Source organism: Stigmatopora nigra, chromosome 10 (assembly GCF_051989575.1).
Source record: "Stigmatopora nigra isolate UIUO_SnigA chromosome 10, RoL_Snig_1.1, whole genome shotgun sequence".
Taxonomy (NCBI): domain Eukaryota; kingdom Metazoa; phylum Chordata; class Actinopteri; order Syngnathiformes; family Syngnathidae; genus Stigmatopora; species Stigmatopora nigra.
Window position 1 is genome coordinate 12,173,650 of NC_135517.1, and position 14,818 is coordinate 12,188,467.

The 14,818-nt window shown below is 37.5% G+C and overlaps 1 protein-coding gene across 2 annotated transcripts in view; it reads right to left on the reverse strand.

Moving 5' to 3' along the window:
* Positions 1–14,818, reverse strand: part of LOC144203014 (receptor-type tyrosine-protein phosphatase gamma-like) — a 125,738-nt gene that overhangs the window by 87,217 nt on the left and 23,703 nt on the right. For both annotated transcript variants that reach the window (XM_077726188.1, XM_077726187.1), the window contains exon 2: positions 13,369–13,485. In XM_077726188.1, the coding sequence (XP_077582314.1) occupies positions 13,369–13,485 (117 nt within the window). The remainder of the gene's footprint in view (positions 1–13,368; positions 13,486–14,818) is intronic.

Consider the following 14,818-nt stretch of genomic DNA (forward strand, 5'->3'; position numbering starts at 1 on the left):
TCTAAGGGCTTTCAGATCATTTCTGCCCATTATGAAACCAATACAGTACAATCCTTTGCCCACTTGATAGAAGTCTCTTTCTCCCTTTCCCTCTGGTTCTCTCTCTCTTGAAAAGAAGCTTGACTCTGTTCTGGTCATAGCTATTCGAAGTGCCCTCTGGCCACCCGCATAGAATCACCACAGCTCCATGGTCCTCCCACCTGTGTTTATTACCAGGCCTAATGAGGACACCTGGGCAGCAATCTGCCGGTGAACTGTGCCCCCGGAGCAGCCATTTCAAAGACACTGTTCATTAGACCACACTTGGCTATGAAATTCAAGTTAAATGCCCATTTTCTTACATACCTCCAAGCTTTCTAATTCCAACTGACTTATTTGACCTGTATTTAATAAATGATGCTCTCACACAAGATTCCAATGACCATGAAATTGTCAATGCCTTGCAAGAAAACAAAACCAGGACATATGCTAAAACACCATTGTTTTTATTCATCCAAGTCTTATGTAAAGAGTGGTTGTCATATACAATGCGCCCATGGAGACCAATGTGAGGCATTCAAGGCCTTCAGCTTTCCTAAGTACTAACTGGAGTGTATAAAGCAATACTATTTAGTATTGTATATTCAATGTGGAGCCCATAAAACTCAACACAGTTAGTTTTTTTCCTCTCTTACAGCATTGTTACATGTGCAGTGTTCAATCGCTTGGTGTTGAGAGTCAACAATTGCAACGTTTTCAAAATTAACTGGGATAGCAACTCCAACCCCTGTTGGAATAAGTAGTACTGAAAATAAATGGATGAATCTCAAAGACTATTTGTAAAAATTGCAAAATATTTCCTTGCTGTTTTTGTCAGAACATTTTTTTATATTTCAAACAGCTGCATCTTTTTGACTACAGTCCCTTTTCATCTCTCAGAGAAAAGGCCAATCACATTCTTTAATGGCTATTCATGTCAGAAGATTCCTTGACACTGAACCCTCGTATTACCTTTTTTTTCTTCTCTTTTCATACAGCTTCAGCAGTTTCTGAGCTAGCAAGACCATATTGAAGGGCAATGGCTTGTCTCTTTCCTATCTACCAAATTTCCACTTGTGACGCACAAATAGAGGCATGGATTGCATTTCTTGAATACGTCGTTATTCTCATGTCTGGGATGGCCTTCCTTCCTAGAGATAGAGGTTCTTGTCCTGTCAAAGGATTGAACTTTCACAGAGCTCTCTATATTTACTGTTAAGGCTGAAACATTCACTCTAACTCAAGGAGGGTTCTTGACAATGAGCTGTCTATCTCTGCCGCATCACTTCCTTCCAGTCTTTTCAAGGAGGGGTGGAGTTTTTGTCATCCAATATTTGTATCCTTTCTTCATTGCAAAGCTTGCAAAGGATTGGAAAACACAAATAATTATAATAATAGTAATAATAATAATGGACAATGATTGGTTAGCATGTTACACAAGAGACTTGGTGGAAAGCATGACACACCACTAAAATTTGCATTCATTTAGAAGAAGATTACAGACTGGCGGCAGATGCCTACTGATCAGTGAGTATCTGTGGTCATGCTTAATGAGATGACATCAAGAAGTGCCTTCCCTGCAGACATGTAACACTTGATGAAAGTTCATTAAATTATTTGTCCTTTCCTCAACTAATTAAGAGCATAATTAACCACTGGATAAAAGCTATTTGCCCTTTTCGCATGCCAAGAATGGACTGAATAAATTATGAATGTTAGTGTTGCATACTGCATGAATGCATATCAGTTTTCATGGATGGATGAGCAACTCAGCTTTGGCATAACAGGATAACATGTGATGAGCATTATGTATCAAAGTTTAGTCAAGTGATTGCAATTGCTTTCTATATTCGCTGATGATGGACAGCTCACGCATAGTATTTATACAGAACAGCAAACACACTGCCATTACAACAAATTTTAAATGTACACATTCACTGGCCTTCATAATATGGGTGCAAAACTAAACTCGAGTGCTAATAAAATGATTTTGAGGGTTACCAAACAAAGAAATGGAATTCAACCTTAGTCAAAATTATAGTCAGAGTTTTTGTTTTCCGAAACTCCAATCCTGATATTTACTGACTTAATTTCTAAACTTAAAATGATATATATTTCTAGACAATAATCTTATTTAGTATGGGACACAGCAGCATTAGCAATGCATAATTCATTAGTAATGCCACTGTAAAAAGTTTGGAAAATGATCAAATCTGAAACAAGACATGCAAATTGTTACCACTGATTAACCTTCTTTATATTGATTAAAATGAAATGATCTTTAAAGTAATTCTTTAATTTACCAATTGTTATTTTTTTAGTTTTATAATTCATCAGTCAAGTTCTAATTGAAGAAGGAGACAAGACTATGGTTCATTCAGCAATTTCAGTTTAAATTGACAGTAATTAGCATACTCTGTCACACATTATGTAGAGATGGCACCATAGAGGCACATAAAATGACAAAAGGACCTTATATTTCTCGAAAGCCCATTAGGTAATTGGGACTGGTCGTTGGGGAATAACTGTGACATTCCTCTTTCAGATGCAATAAATTTAATGGAGGTGCTCATGTGATAATTATAATCACTCAACCTTCCCCGATGATAGTGAAGGCAACTATAACTCAACATACCACCTTTTCAACCCTTGAAGATAAGTACCCTGAAGTATGGATGAGACATCACTTTGAATGACCCTTTTAATAACTTTGGCTATGTATCAAATTCTATACACATCCTGCCTTATAAGCCTAAATGTTACAACTATAGAACATATTTTTGCAAGTGTCCCAATGGTGAAAAGCTCAAAACATGTTACCTTGGAAGAAAGTCCCATATGCTATTTTGGGCTCAGTAGAGAACAACGAATGAAATGGTTAAAATCTAATTAAACAAAGACTGTTATTAGACTTAACAGCTCTCCTGGGGGAAACTTTAATCTTCAGTATCAATAACGTCCAAAGAAAATGAGTGACCCGTGGACAATGCGGGTCTAATTTTAGTGCTCGAAGCAGAGATAAGTCCCCTCAATGGACATGTAGGGGTCTTATTACCTTAACACCTCTCAGTAATGAAGCATGAAATTTAGCAAATGGACACACACCTCTACACACCAGTATACTACAGAGAAATACAGTAATTACTCTTCCTTCTGAAGTCTTCCCCCATCATTTAAATACAATATAAGTCACTTCAGATATCCAGTGGATGTAGATTAAACATGTGACATTTACTTGAGGCCATGGCACTGGTTATTACAATTTAATAGACACGCAACAGTTACACAATGAGCAACTCCTTTCTTTCTAGATCCCCTTCTGAATCAGAGTATGGCACGTACTCTCTCCCTCCCCCTCCCCCTCTCTGAAACCAATGCAATCCTCTGGCCACCTCATAAAATTGCAACAGTCTCTTTCCTTTTCTTTCTTTCTTTCTTCCTCTCTTGTTGCTTGACTCATCTATCTCTCTCCCTCTCTCTCTCCTTCTCTGTTTTCCCCCTTTTTTTGTAAGATGCAGCTGTTGAGTCAAGGCAGCCAAGGTGATCTTGTCTAAGGCTAATTAGATATCCCTCCCTTTCCTCATGCTCACAATAGAAAACACTCCAAGAAAAAAAAAACAATGGTTTTACTCTATAAACATGCCTGGCATAAAGACAGAAATCAATAGTCACTCATGTAATTCACTTTGCAGTAGATAACTAGAGTGTAGGAGGGGGAATTAATGAGTCTTTGACCAATGAGTTGAGAAGAAGAGGCACTTATGGACAAGGCTCATCACAGCATCGCCTGAAAAGCAAATCTAGATCTTAATGTATATGGTGATTGTACTACTACTAAGCTGAACATTGTAGAAATGGACACATAAAACATCACCTTTCATGAATAAATATTTTGATAGGTAAATGAGAAAATAGTATCAACATGCCTGTTTACCAAATTATACCATTAAAAAGAATAGTCGACAAGATCTGCTCAAAGATAACGAAAAAGTACTGTTCACCCCTGTGTTAGACGATTGGACTGTTTACATAATAAACCACTGCTCTGGTAACCTTAGCCAATGTCTGCCTTTTTTTACAGTCTTATTTATTAGGAAGAAGTTCACTATCGAATTTTCCCACCTCCTAATGTAGAATTAAAGGAGAGCACTACTGATGTGTGCTTTCATTCATTCACCTTCCATACTGTGCATCCTCGAAAGGATCGCTGGGGTTGCTGTTACCTAACCCAGCTTTCTTTGGGCAAAAGGCAGACTACACCTAAGACTAGTCAACAGTCAGTCGTAGGGCACACAAAGAGATAAACGACCATCGGCACTCCCAATCTTACTGCCACCAACGGGAATCGAACCTGGCGCTTGCCCGCGCCAAAGTCAGGCGAGGCGGTTTCTACTGATCTGTGAGAGTAGACAATTATGAGAATCGATGCTAACACTGATTTCTATCAAAAACAATTGTCACACATCCAATTATCTCGTTGCACGGATCTTTAATGGTTATATGAAGGTCAACTTTGGCCAAGGCAGTGTTCCAATTTCTGTCTTAAAGGGACTAAAACAGTTATGCCCATGAAGCATCACATAAATGTGTCAGTTATTTAAATTTCTTTTAAATCATTCAGGCCCTGATTGGGCATAGGAAGAGAATTTCAACAGCGTTGGTCAAACAATTGACGTGCCATGCCTCACGCTCCCTGTTTTTCCCCAAATGTAGGCTTCCCCTGTGCTGGTGACTAGAAGCAGGCCAATGACTAGGCCAATGAAAAGCCACACAGGGCGGAAGCCTGCGAGGAGGGTGAGACGACGTTTTATTTTTTTTATTAATATATACACCCTTAACTGTCCATATCAGACAGATAAACTGGGATTGGATGGAGGGAACGATGTGTGACGTGTCTGGCAACCATACCTGCGGCATGGTGTCGTGTGAGTAAAAAGTGGACAGAGGGGAGCGAAAAAAGTACGAGACGATACAGGTTAATCGAATGACAGTTTAATAAAAGGATGAAAGACGGCGCCTCGAGGAAGAAGTAGAAATGGAGAAAGGCACTCGAAGATGATGACTATTTTCTCATTTACCTATTAAATAATGTGATATATTATTTTATTTTAGATTTTTGAGAATATTTGGGTATGTCACCACCTCCACAGCTGAGTGATGGTGAAAAATGTTCAAATGACATTAGGGTGCGTATTGTAGCGTCTATTATGTCTGTTGTCTATTTATATTCTTCACCTCCGCTTTGTATATTCAGGTGTTGTTTGTTCATATCAATGCTTAGACACTTGTCCCATGTCGCGATACAAAAAGCTGTGTTGGGAATAATAAAGACTCTCTCTGTCTGAATGATATTCTGAAAATGCCAGATAAATATTTTAGATGTTTTACCAAATCCATCACAGTGTACATTATGGTCTCATTCACCTATTAACACACAAAGTTCTTGTCGTAATTGATCATAGAATATATATCTATTATTATTTATAACATGTATGCTTTTCGTACACAACAGACTCACATGGTAGGACTACTACGATAGCACTGAATAGATTAGAATGACTGTCTAGTTAGTTATTCTGGGTTTGAAGTCGTCCTTAATTCTATGGTAGTTTGCTTCCTTGACCCCACGTTTGTCCCCTTCTGCCATTTGCTGATCTCCTACGGTGGGTCAATAAAAGCTGGTCATAATCAAATGGTCAGCAGGCTCTGGTAGAATGCATGAAGGAGGATGCTCTTTGCATCCTTATGGCAATGGGATTGTCTGTCTAAAAGGCTTTTTAATAAAAGCAATTATACATAAATTCACATTCTGTCTACTTTTTGCGAGACACTAGGTTTATGTACAAGATAAACCTAACAGTTCTACATCAGTGAATGGAACCGTTGCCATGCAAGGTGCTGCTGTGCCTAATAGAAGTAATTTTGGGTTTAATGTCCACTTTTTCAGCATTAGGCCGGCATTTGAAATGTTGACCCTTCATTGAATTACTTAATATGACAAATCATAAAGCACTTCTCTAAGTTCAAGATAGTCAAAAGGGACTTTTTGTTCACTTTATGAAGGCACACAAGTCAGAGCAACTGTTATTTGAGTAACTGGCTCATCAATGACTAGAAGTAGTCACAATGGTTGATAGTTAAACCCATTATTACATTATTAATGACCTTATGCAAATTTCCCTTTCTCTCCTAATCTGCTGGTTGTTGGATCGACAGTTAGCCCAATTGTACTGACTAATTGGTTGTTGAACAGGTGTCATGGTGAATAAGTGCATAGCATGTCACAGTTCCCCACAGTTCTGAGATTAAGGATTAAATGCAAGGCCAAGGTCTTCCTGTGTGGAGTTGGCATGTTCTCTTCGTGGCTGCTTGTTATTTTTTTCTCTATTTTTAACTTTATCGCAAAAACATGCATAGCAGGCTCACTAGACGCTCTAATATGTCCATAAGAACAGAGTTTTGTCGCTATTGTCTGTCTGAAATCCCATGTAATGCTCACTGCTCTATTAATTGTGACCAATCTGTGGCCATTGTGAGAATAAGTAGGCTGGAAAATTAATTATTGAATTCATAGTTATTGAATGCAATTTTAGACGGATATGCTGTAACTGATTGACATTTACAAAGTAGAGTGCATTATTGGAAGGGAAAAAAAAACGAGTCCGAATAGTTTGGGTGGATATGTGATTAAGACTGGTTTAAAGGTTCATGATGTTGATATATTTCACGGTATTAAAGAAAACTACTAAAATGACAATGATTCCCTTGTCGTTGGGAAAGCACAGTGGGAAGAGGAAGGATCAATCTCTATTCTTCAATCAATAGGCAGCAAATGCAATGCAGTATTTCCGGAGTGAAGCACATCTATTTTCAGGAAGTGAAAATCATTACGTAATGTTCAGCAGTGTGTAAAGTGCTTTCTTTATGTCAGTCAGTTAGTCCACATTAACAGTCATAAAAAGGGGGCAAATATGTTCAACATTTACTTTCCGTATATGGTCATTCTGGCTGTGTCTTTAAAACATTCAAAGGCTCAGAAATATACTTAAACAAGAGCAGAATAATTTTCTTGATTGGCACCAATACTCAAATGCTTTCTGATGTTTATGTATTCAGAGTTACAAATATTTTTGTTATTTTATTTCTCATTCAATTCTCACACTATGCAATGTATACAACAGTATGGTGTCAAAATGAGTGTGTAATCTCGTTTAAGTTTGTCGCCAAGTGGTTTGCAATTTTGTTGCGGTGGATTTTGTAGGTCAAACAGCTCTGTAAACAGCAGATTATTATTATGTAAATGGGTCCTGTTGTGCTTCCCCACACCCACTTGTCAACGGCCACACGAGATCTTAGTATAAACACTTGCCCGCCAACATAAACTCTTGCCAATGGCCAATCACAGTTTATATTCAGGCATCAAATATTCAAATTTTATCCAGACAGACCCATATTAATGAGAAAACCTCTCATATCCTGGACATTTTTAATGGAAAAAAGTATAGCAAACCTGACATGATAACGTTAAATGTTACTGAGAAAAAAGGCAGTACTATGCACTCACTCGTTAGACATTAGTAAATACAGATTAGCTCATAAAGTAAAGTCGATTTGGAATACTCAGTATAATCAATGTTCCAAATCATAGAAATATTTCTATATTTAAAGAAATATTCCTAATTTTCCATCTTGCTTTAATGCTCTTTCAACCTAGGTTAGTGTGTTCATGTGGCATATTTCATCAGTCATATGAAAATAGCAACCAGGTCGGTTCTACTAGGTTATACGGTCTCCCTGACAGCAAAGAGAGGTAGTATCACTAGGGGGATTGCAACAAACATTTTGTTACAAACACATTTGTCACAGAAAATTTAGTACTACATAAGAATCACTCGGTGCTTCTCCATTAAATGTTTTATTATTTGAAATAAATATATTATATAATAATGTTTTACTATGTTATGAGACACTATTATAAGTAGAGTTTTTAGGAAGGTTGCTCATTTCTGCTATCTATATACATTTAATATACTAATCAGTCATGTTCTTAACTTAATTTCTTATCGACAATCAGAATCTTATGACATTAATCATGTTAATTTCACATATTGACAATCAACCATGTTTTAGATTACTATCGCATTATCATTGGAAAAATCAGATGACCTACTCTTTTCCATAGTTAATACATTATAGGATAGTGGTACATCATCAGGTTGAAAAATGATGTTATACTGGTTCTGTAAACCGGGGTCTGTAATAAGCCTCCATTTTGTTTTGAGGATGAGGTGGTGCATTTCTGTGTAAATATTTTTTTAAGATTGAGATAGCATAAGGAGTTTAGTTTTTATAATTCAAGAAGACTGCCCTGTTCAGTTTCAACTCATTTTTTAGCTTAAACACGTTCACAAACGCACATGCAGCACAAAGGTAAATGATTAAAAAAATGTCTAGCAGCAGCACATCATTGAGTGCAAAAGCATAGCCTTCAAACTGCCTTTAAGAAAATATACACGCTTATGTCAAAGCTTTTGCCTATTTATTTACATAGCAGATTTATTGATGTGTGTGTTTAGCAAAGCAGGTCAGGTGATAGATGGCTGGTTGGGTGAAAGGAGCTGATTTGGTGATTTAAGGCCCAATTCTGGCCACTAAAATTGGTTCCTCTCAGAGTAATACATCAGGGGGAATTAAAAGGTGATTGCAGTGTGCGTGTGTGTATGTGTGTATGCATTCACGAGCATGGTTATGTGTGTTCAGGGGGCTGTGAATGTCTTCTTTGTATTGTTGGGACAATGACAAAGAAGGATAAATGAGTTGCTTTGATAGTGCCATGGTAACCGGCACAGACACAACAGATGTGGAGAGAAAAAAGAAGTGGAAGAAGCAAATCAGAATGGAATGTGGAGAACGACTTCAGACTCTTATTGACCTTAGCCTGATTCAGGCTGCCCCTTGACATATAAAGATGTTCAATTGAACATGTCAGTCTTCCCTCAAATGTAAGCATAAAAAAATGTAGAAAAATATTGTAGTAATATTGTGATTCAATTAAAAGTGAACAGTACTACTTAAACTAATTACATGATTTTGATTACATTGCACACTTCCGATTACAAAAGGGTTTGGCGCACACAAATACAAAACTTACATCGCTTGGTAGCTACGACGCTGCAAAATGAACAATGGTACCTTTCAGAATGTGTGTACTTAACGGGAATTACTTATTCGAGTGGTGAGGCGTGCTGAGACATTGTCAAATGTACTTACACTAAAATAGTTTGAGCAGCCATAGAGTATATTGGATAATGTAATCACTCACCAGTCACCTGTCTTGACTTGCTTTTGAACTTACTGTTAGTGACATCCTATTCTGAATATATACACAAGATTTAGTAGATTCTTCTCAGGAAATGATTGACTGTGAATTTTACTCACAAGCCAGTTAAAGATATACCATTGCTTGAGAGTATGTACTCGTGGCTTAGCTACACTCTGTAAAATCTTGTTTCATGACCACATTTTTCTATATGAATGTTTTTTTTGGAACATGTTATGTCTTTTATCAAGCCATACAATAAAATAAACAAACCGATTAAAATATTGCAGAGACTTAATTCATATGTGTCAGCACACACACAAGCACGCATGCACACAAGGGCATAACACACTTCTAGGATTTACAGGGACATAACTACACAATGTTGTCACATCGCTGTCAGATGATGTACTACATGTCTTGAAAATCTTTAGCCGAGATGATCTGGGCCAAATGAATTAATAATTCATGTTTGATGGAGTCTCTTTAATATTTGAGGCATAATTAATAAGCAGGGACATCACTTCCCCTAAGCAGAGGAAATCACACTCAGCGTCAACAAAAGATAAATGAGACAAGACATCCTTGCCTAACTCGTACTCCACACACACATATTTCAAAACAGAAACACACTGGGATTGATGAGACAGGCGGCTAGGGCATAGCCCGGTTTACTATGCAGTCAAAGAGCAAGAAATGAGCAAACACTGTTCCACACATACTATATAGGTTTGTGAGTGATGCGTGGCGGCTCTATGGATGCGAAATAGAAAGAGTCAGAGAGGCGGATCTTTCGGCCAAGTTCCTCTTAGGTTAAAAGCTGATTCCGAACTTGTGAGATAATGTATTAATTCAAAACTAAGAGAGAATATATGTCATTGCCAATAGAACAGCTCCAATGTACCTCCATAGCCTGGCGTGCAATGTTGCATGAGGGGGCCGGATGGAAACTAGATAAAGTGCAAGACGCAAACACAGTCCCTGGAGTGTATCAATGTGTGCGGTGCTGGAAAATCAACAGGGGATTGTGAATAAAGAATGGTCCTGCAGCACTTGTCGCTTGCTCTAAATAAACCATAATCACTGTTACAGGAATACTTCTCGCAAATCCACTTTTGCTTGTATCGGGGGAACACAGTTCGAGCTGGTCACTTCAAACGAAGATAAATTTGCCCCCACAAAAATTCTATACATGGCTATACATAAAAGGTTCGCATTTCTGAGGACAAGGCAGGCAGCAGTAATGGTAATCCTTACGGACATTGTTCCAAATATTACTTTTTTCCCCATCACATTGTCAATATCGAAACTAAAAAACTATAAAAACAGTATTTTTACACCCAATTCCAATGTCTACAAATGTTGTCTCATCTTATCTCATTTTCTGAACCACCCTGTTGGTGGCCAGCCAATAGCAGGGCACAATTGTAGTATAAAGCATCCCTTTTTTGCTTTCATGACATGCTTGTACAGCTTATTTTATTGTTTTTTTTGCCGTTAAAAACATCTTAAAAACCCAATCTATTTTCCCCAATTTTGATCTCCTTAAAATGAGTCTCTCAGGCCCGGTTTTCTACCACGTGATGGGATTGGAAATATCCCTAATTGGTATATCTCTAAACTATTTTGTTGGTTGTAACCCTTAGCTCAATCACTCCCAATAGACAAAAGAAAGCAAAAAAGCAGGTTGCACATATAAATTCCTGTCCCTCTCATGTCATTGATTGGTTGATCTCATCAGTAAAATATCATTGCCCAAAGACTAGAAAATCAATGTAACCTACATGCTTTGTTTATTAAATGTACCCTTTCCTCACCTTTCACTCACCCTTACACCTATTTTTCATGTTTTCCCCAAATCCACATGCGATTTTGGGGTCACAGCATGAAATGAAGCTATAACTTCCACAAGACAAAGTCATCTTTAATTACAACAAAAGGATATTGGCTGTACAGTAAATTGAACAATTATGTGAAGTGCTACAGTGGCAGATGTGAGCAGAAACCATTTTAGTGGTGTGTGTCGAGTGTGTCGACAGCTGCATGCAGAATGGTCGAGAGCAGCAACAGAATAGTAATAGGTACACCTCACGCAAGCGCACACGCACCCCAACACAGCCACACAAGCTGCTTGGGGGCCCCGAGCAATCAGAACAATCTAACATTGTTGGTCGGCTTTAAATGCCCTTCAGTGAAGTCAACATTAAATTGATTGTCTTCACACATCAGTTATTTTACATTGCAAAAGGTAAAGCAGTGCATAAGTCACATCATTAGTTCACTAAGTGTATTATTGCTTATACATTTATGTTTTGCTGTCAGCAAAATAGTGGGCATTGCATGCAATTTTTAGAGAGATAGGTACTGTATTGTATGTTATTCAACATTTTCCATGCGCTATTATTTTTTTTATCCTGTGGACAGTGGAAACTAGGTCCCCATTATTTATATAATTTACACTATTTTTTGGTTGCTTGTTTTTCTACCTGTAAAATAATATAATCTACGGCAATTCAATATAAAGCATCTCAGAGGTATTATTAAAGCAATTTTCCTCCTTTTTTAAAGCTTACTGTTCATTGCAGATTCATGGGTAGAGTTGGGCAGGTGTTTTGATACTCAAAGACACCTTGCTTTTCGCCAAATGTAGTTTTGTGTTGACATAGACTTTATGCCATCAACAATCAAAGTACCCAAAACCAAATAGATTCTGTTTAATGTAACGTTTTAATAAGGTCAGTAATGCAATACTAACTGCACTGGTGTTTTATCAAAGTAGAGTATATTCTGACTCTACTTTTAATCAGCAAAGGGTACAGTAAGAGGATAGTGTCTTCTCAGTCCACAGTCCACTCACTCATACCCAAGGACTTCTTGAAAGGTGTGGCAATATTATGGCAGTGAAGGCAAAAACAAAAATCGATACCTTTACCCACAGAGTGTATAGGGTTGATCTCACATTAGGCACGCAGCTACTGACGCAATTACAGAGAGTAGTCATATAATGCAACACCCTGTATACCTTGCACGGATGTCCCAATTTTTTTGGCAGCAATCCTTTAATCAAGATGCGCACACACTATTACAGGGTCACACATGCTCATGTATAGGCTTTTATTTGATGACAGTTTAAAAGTATGAAAGACACAAGGCTGATGAAAACAGCTGTCTTTGTCCTCAGTGTCCTTGGATTATCAAGTCAAATGATGTTTCATTTTTCCATAAGTATTTGAACTATTTTAGAGATCTTGCATTCGTGAGATTGCATCGGCCCAATGTTTACGTCAATTCTCTTTGTAAAGTCCAATTTCCTTCCACATTCCAAAACTTACATCTTAAGATGATTTAGATGCCAACATTTTTTTAGGTATGGATATGAAAATGTGGCTATGAACACCTGTTTGTCTTTTACATATGCCTTGCAGTCAGGAGACTTGAGTGTAGCAAATATTCTTCCTCTTGTTGGGAAAAAAAAGATCTGTAAATAATTTGGTGCTAGTATATGAAACATGTTACATTAGTTTTTTTGTCAGTATGAACTATGTGTGTATGAGCACCTTCACAAAATGTTTGAAATTGGTCTTAGACTAAAATTTTGGTCCCTGTAAATAATACCCTCTTCAAATTTTGTGAAAAGGTGAAACAATGCCATCCTTGAACCGTGGATTCGGTTTGCAGAGCTTGAAGAGGAAATAACACAAAACTCCTCTGAGGTTTTGGCATTAAAATAAAAGAAGTGATGTTCATTCTCCTTGTAAATGTTCATTTTTCATTACCTCTCTCCACAAAACAAAAGATGTTCAGAATAACCTGGTATTCTAAATAATTAAAATTGCTATTTCATTTAATAGATGTGCCTTTTCCATCAATGTCTGTATGAGAATAATATCATATGTCAAAACAAACTAAACGAACGACATGATCAGTCACCTTTTAGCAAAAACGTAGCATTCAGCCTTTACCTCACTGTGAGACTTAGAAGCCCACATCTTTGCCATTCTCACACATATATACTGATACACATAAAGTACCTGAGTAGGCCCAGTAGGTCTCTTCGGTGGCAGCTCTCCTCATTCGTGTCCCGACAGTGGTGGCTGTACGGAGGCTTCGGACAGGGGCACAGGAATCAGCTTGGTTTCCTGTTAGAACTGCAAGACAAAAGAACACCATCGACAAGAAGGTTAGCACAAAGAGAAGCAGCAAATCACTAGCCCTTTGCAGCCATGGGTAGATACCCACTGGGCTGGATAATATCCAACTGTGTCTTTAGCTGAATTACCACTCGGAAGCTCATTCAGATTGCAAAAAAGATCAACAACAAAGAAAAATTATGCTGTGAAACTAATGCAAGGAACCAAATTATTCAACCCCATATAAAAAAGGATTATTAATGTATGTACAAAGAACAAGGAAAAACCTAAGCCGCAAGAAATGTATGAGTTACTTGACAATCTACGAGCAAAGTAAAACGACCAAAGAAAAAAATCGAATGAAAATAATCTCATGGTTTAAACCCACAAAAAGCAGGGGGGGGGGGGGGGGGGGGACATTTGAAATACAAGTGGTAAATGGGCTTTTTCTTGGAGAGCGCTTTACCACCCACCTTCATTTATATATGTATTGATTATTTATGTCTTTGTTGTTATTTGTGCACTACGCGGTGAAAGCTTTAAATCTCATTATACTTGTATAATGACAATAAAAGCATTCAATTCAATTCAAAGTGCCTGACACAGTTGCTTCATTTACTTTCTGAAGACACAATATGAGGAACAAGGTGCAGTTTCGTATGTGACTTAATAATACTTTGACACAATAACGTGGCACCCAACAAAAACAGTGAATGGCCTTGACAGGCGTTAAAAAGAATGTGCATGTCGAAAGGCTGAAATAAAAAAACTCTATGGTATCTTCCAGTTTAACCAAATTTAAGTGGAGGAGACGAAAGTAGGGTTTTGGGTTTTATCCAATACTGGTTAGTGAACTGTACTCTCGTTAAAATGGTTTTGCTGATGAACTTGTTTCTGAACCAATACTCCCAGAATGCAAGCCAATCTGCCACACAATTGTTGTGATCACTGTCACAGCATATTCATGTAAACAGCCCCTTAAACTGTTCACCCATCACAAATGGAGGAACTGTAGTGTTCAAAATTCCTTAATTAAAATGCAAAGCATATATGTGATGGGATCATCTACTTCACCTTGGCTTGCCTTCATTTCATTTTATCTTTATTAAACAGGCTTCAGAAAGAGAAAGAAAGAGAGAGAAAAAGAGAGACAGAGAGAGCATGAGAGAGAGAGCTCAAAATGACAACAAAAGCTTGAACACTATACAGCATGATGGTTCTGATTTGACACTTAGTATATTTATCACCATAATCCGCATATCAAAAACTAAATTAGCCATTTGACTTTGAGATGCTTGCATCAATTAAACTCAATTCATAAGAAAAACACTGTTATTGTCATTGACCTGCT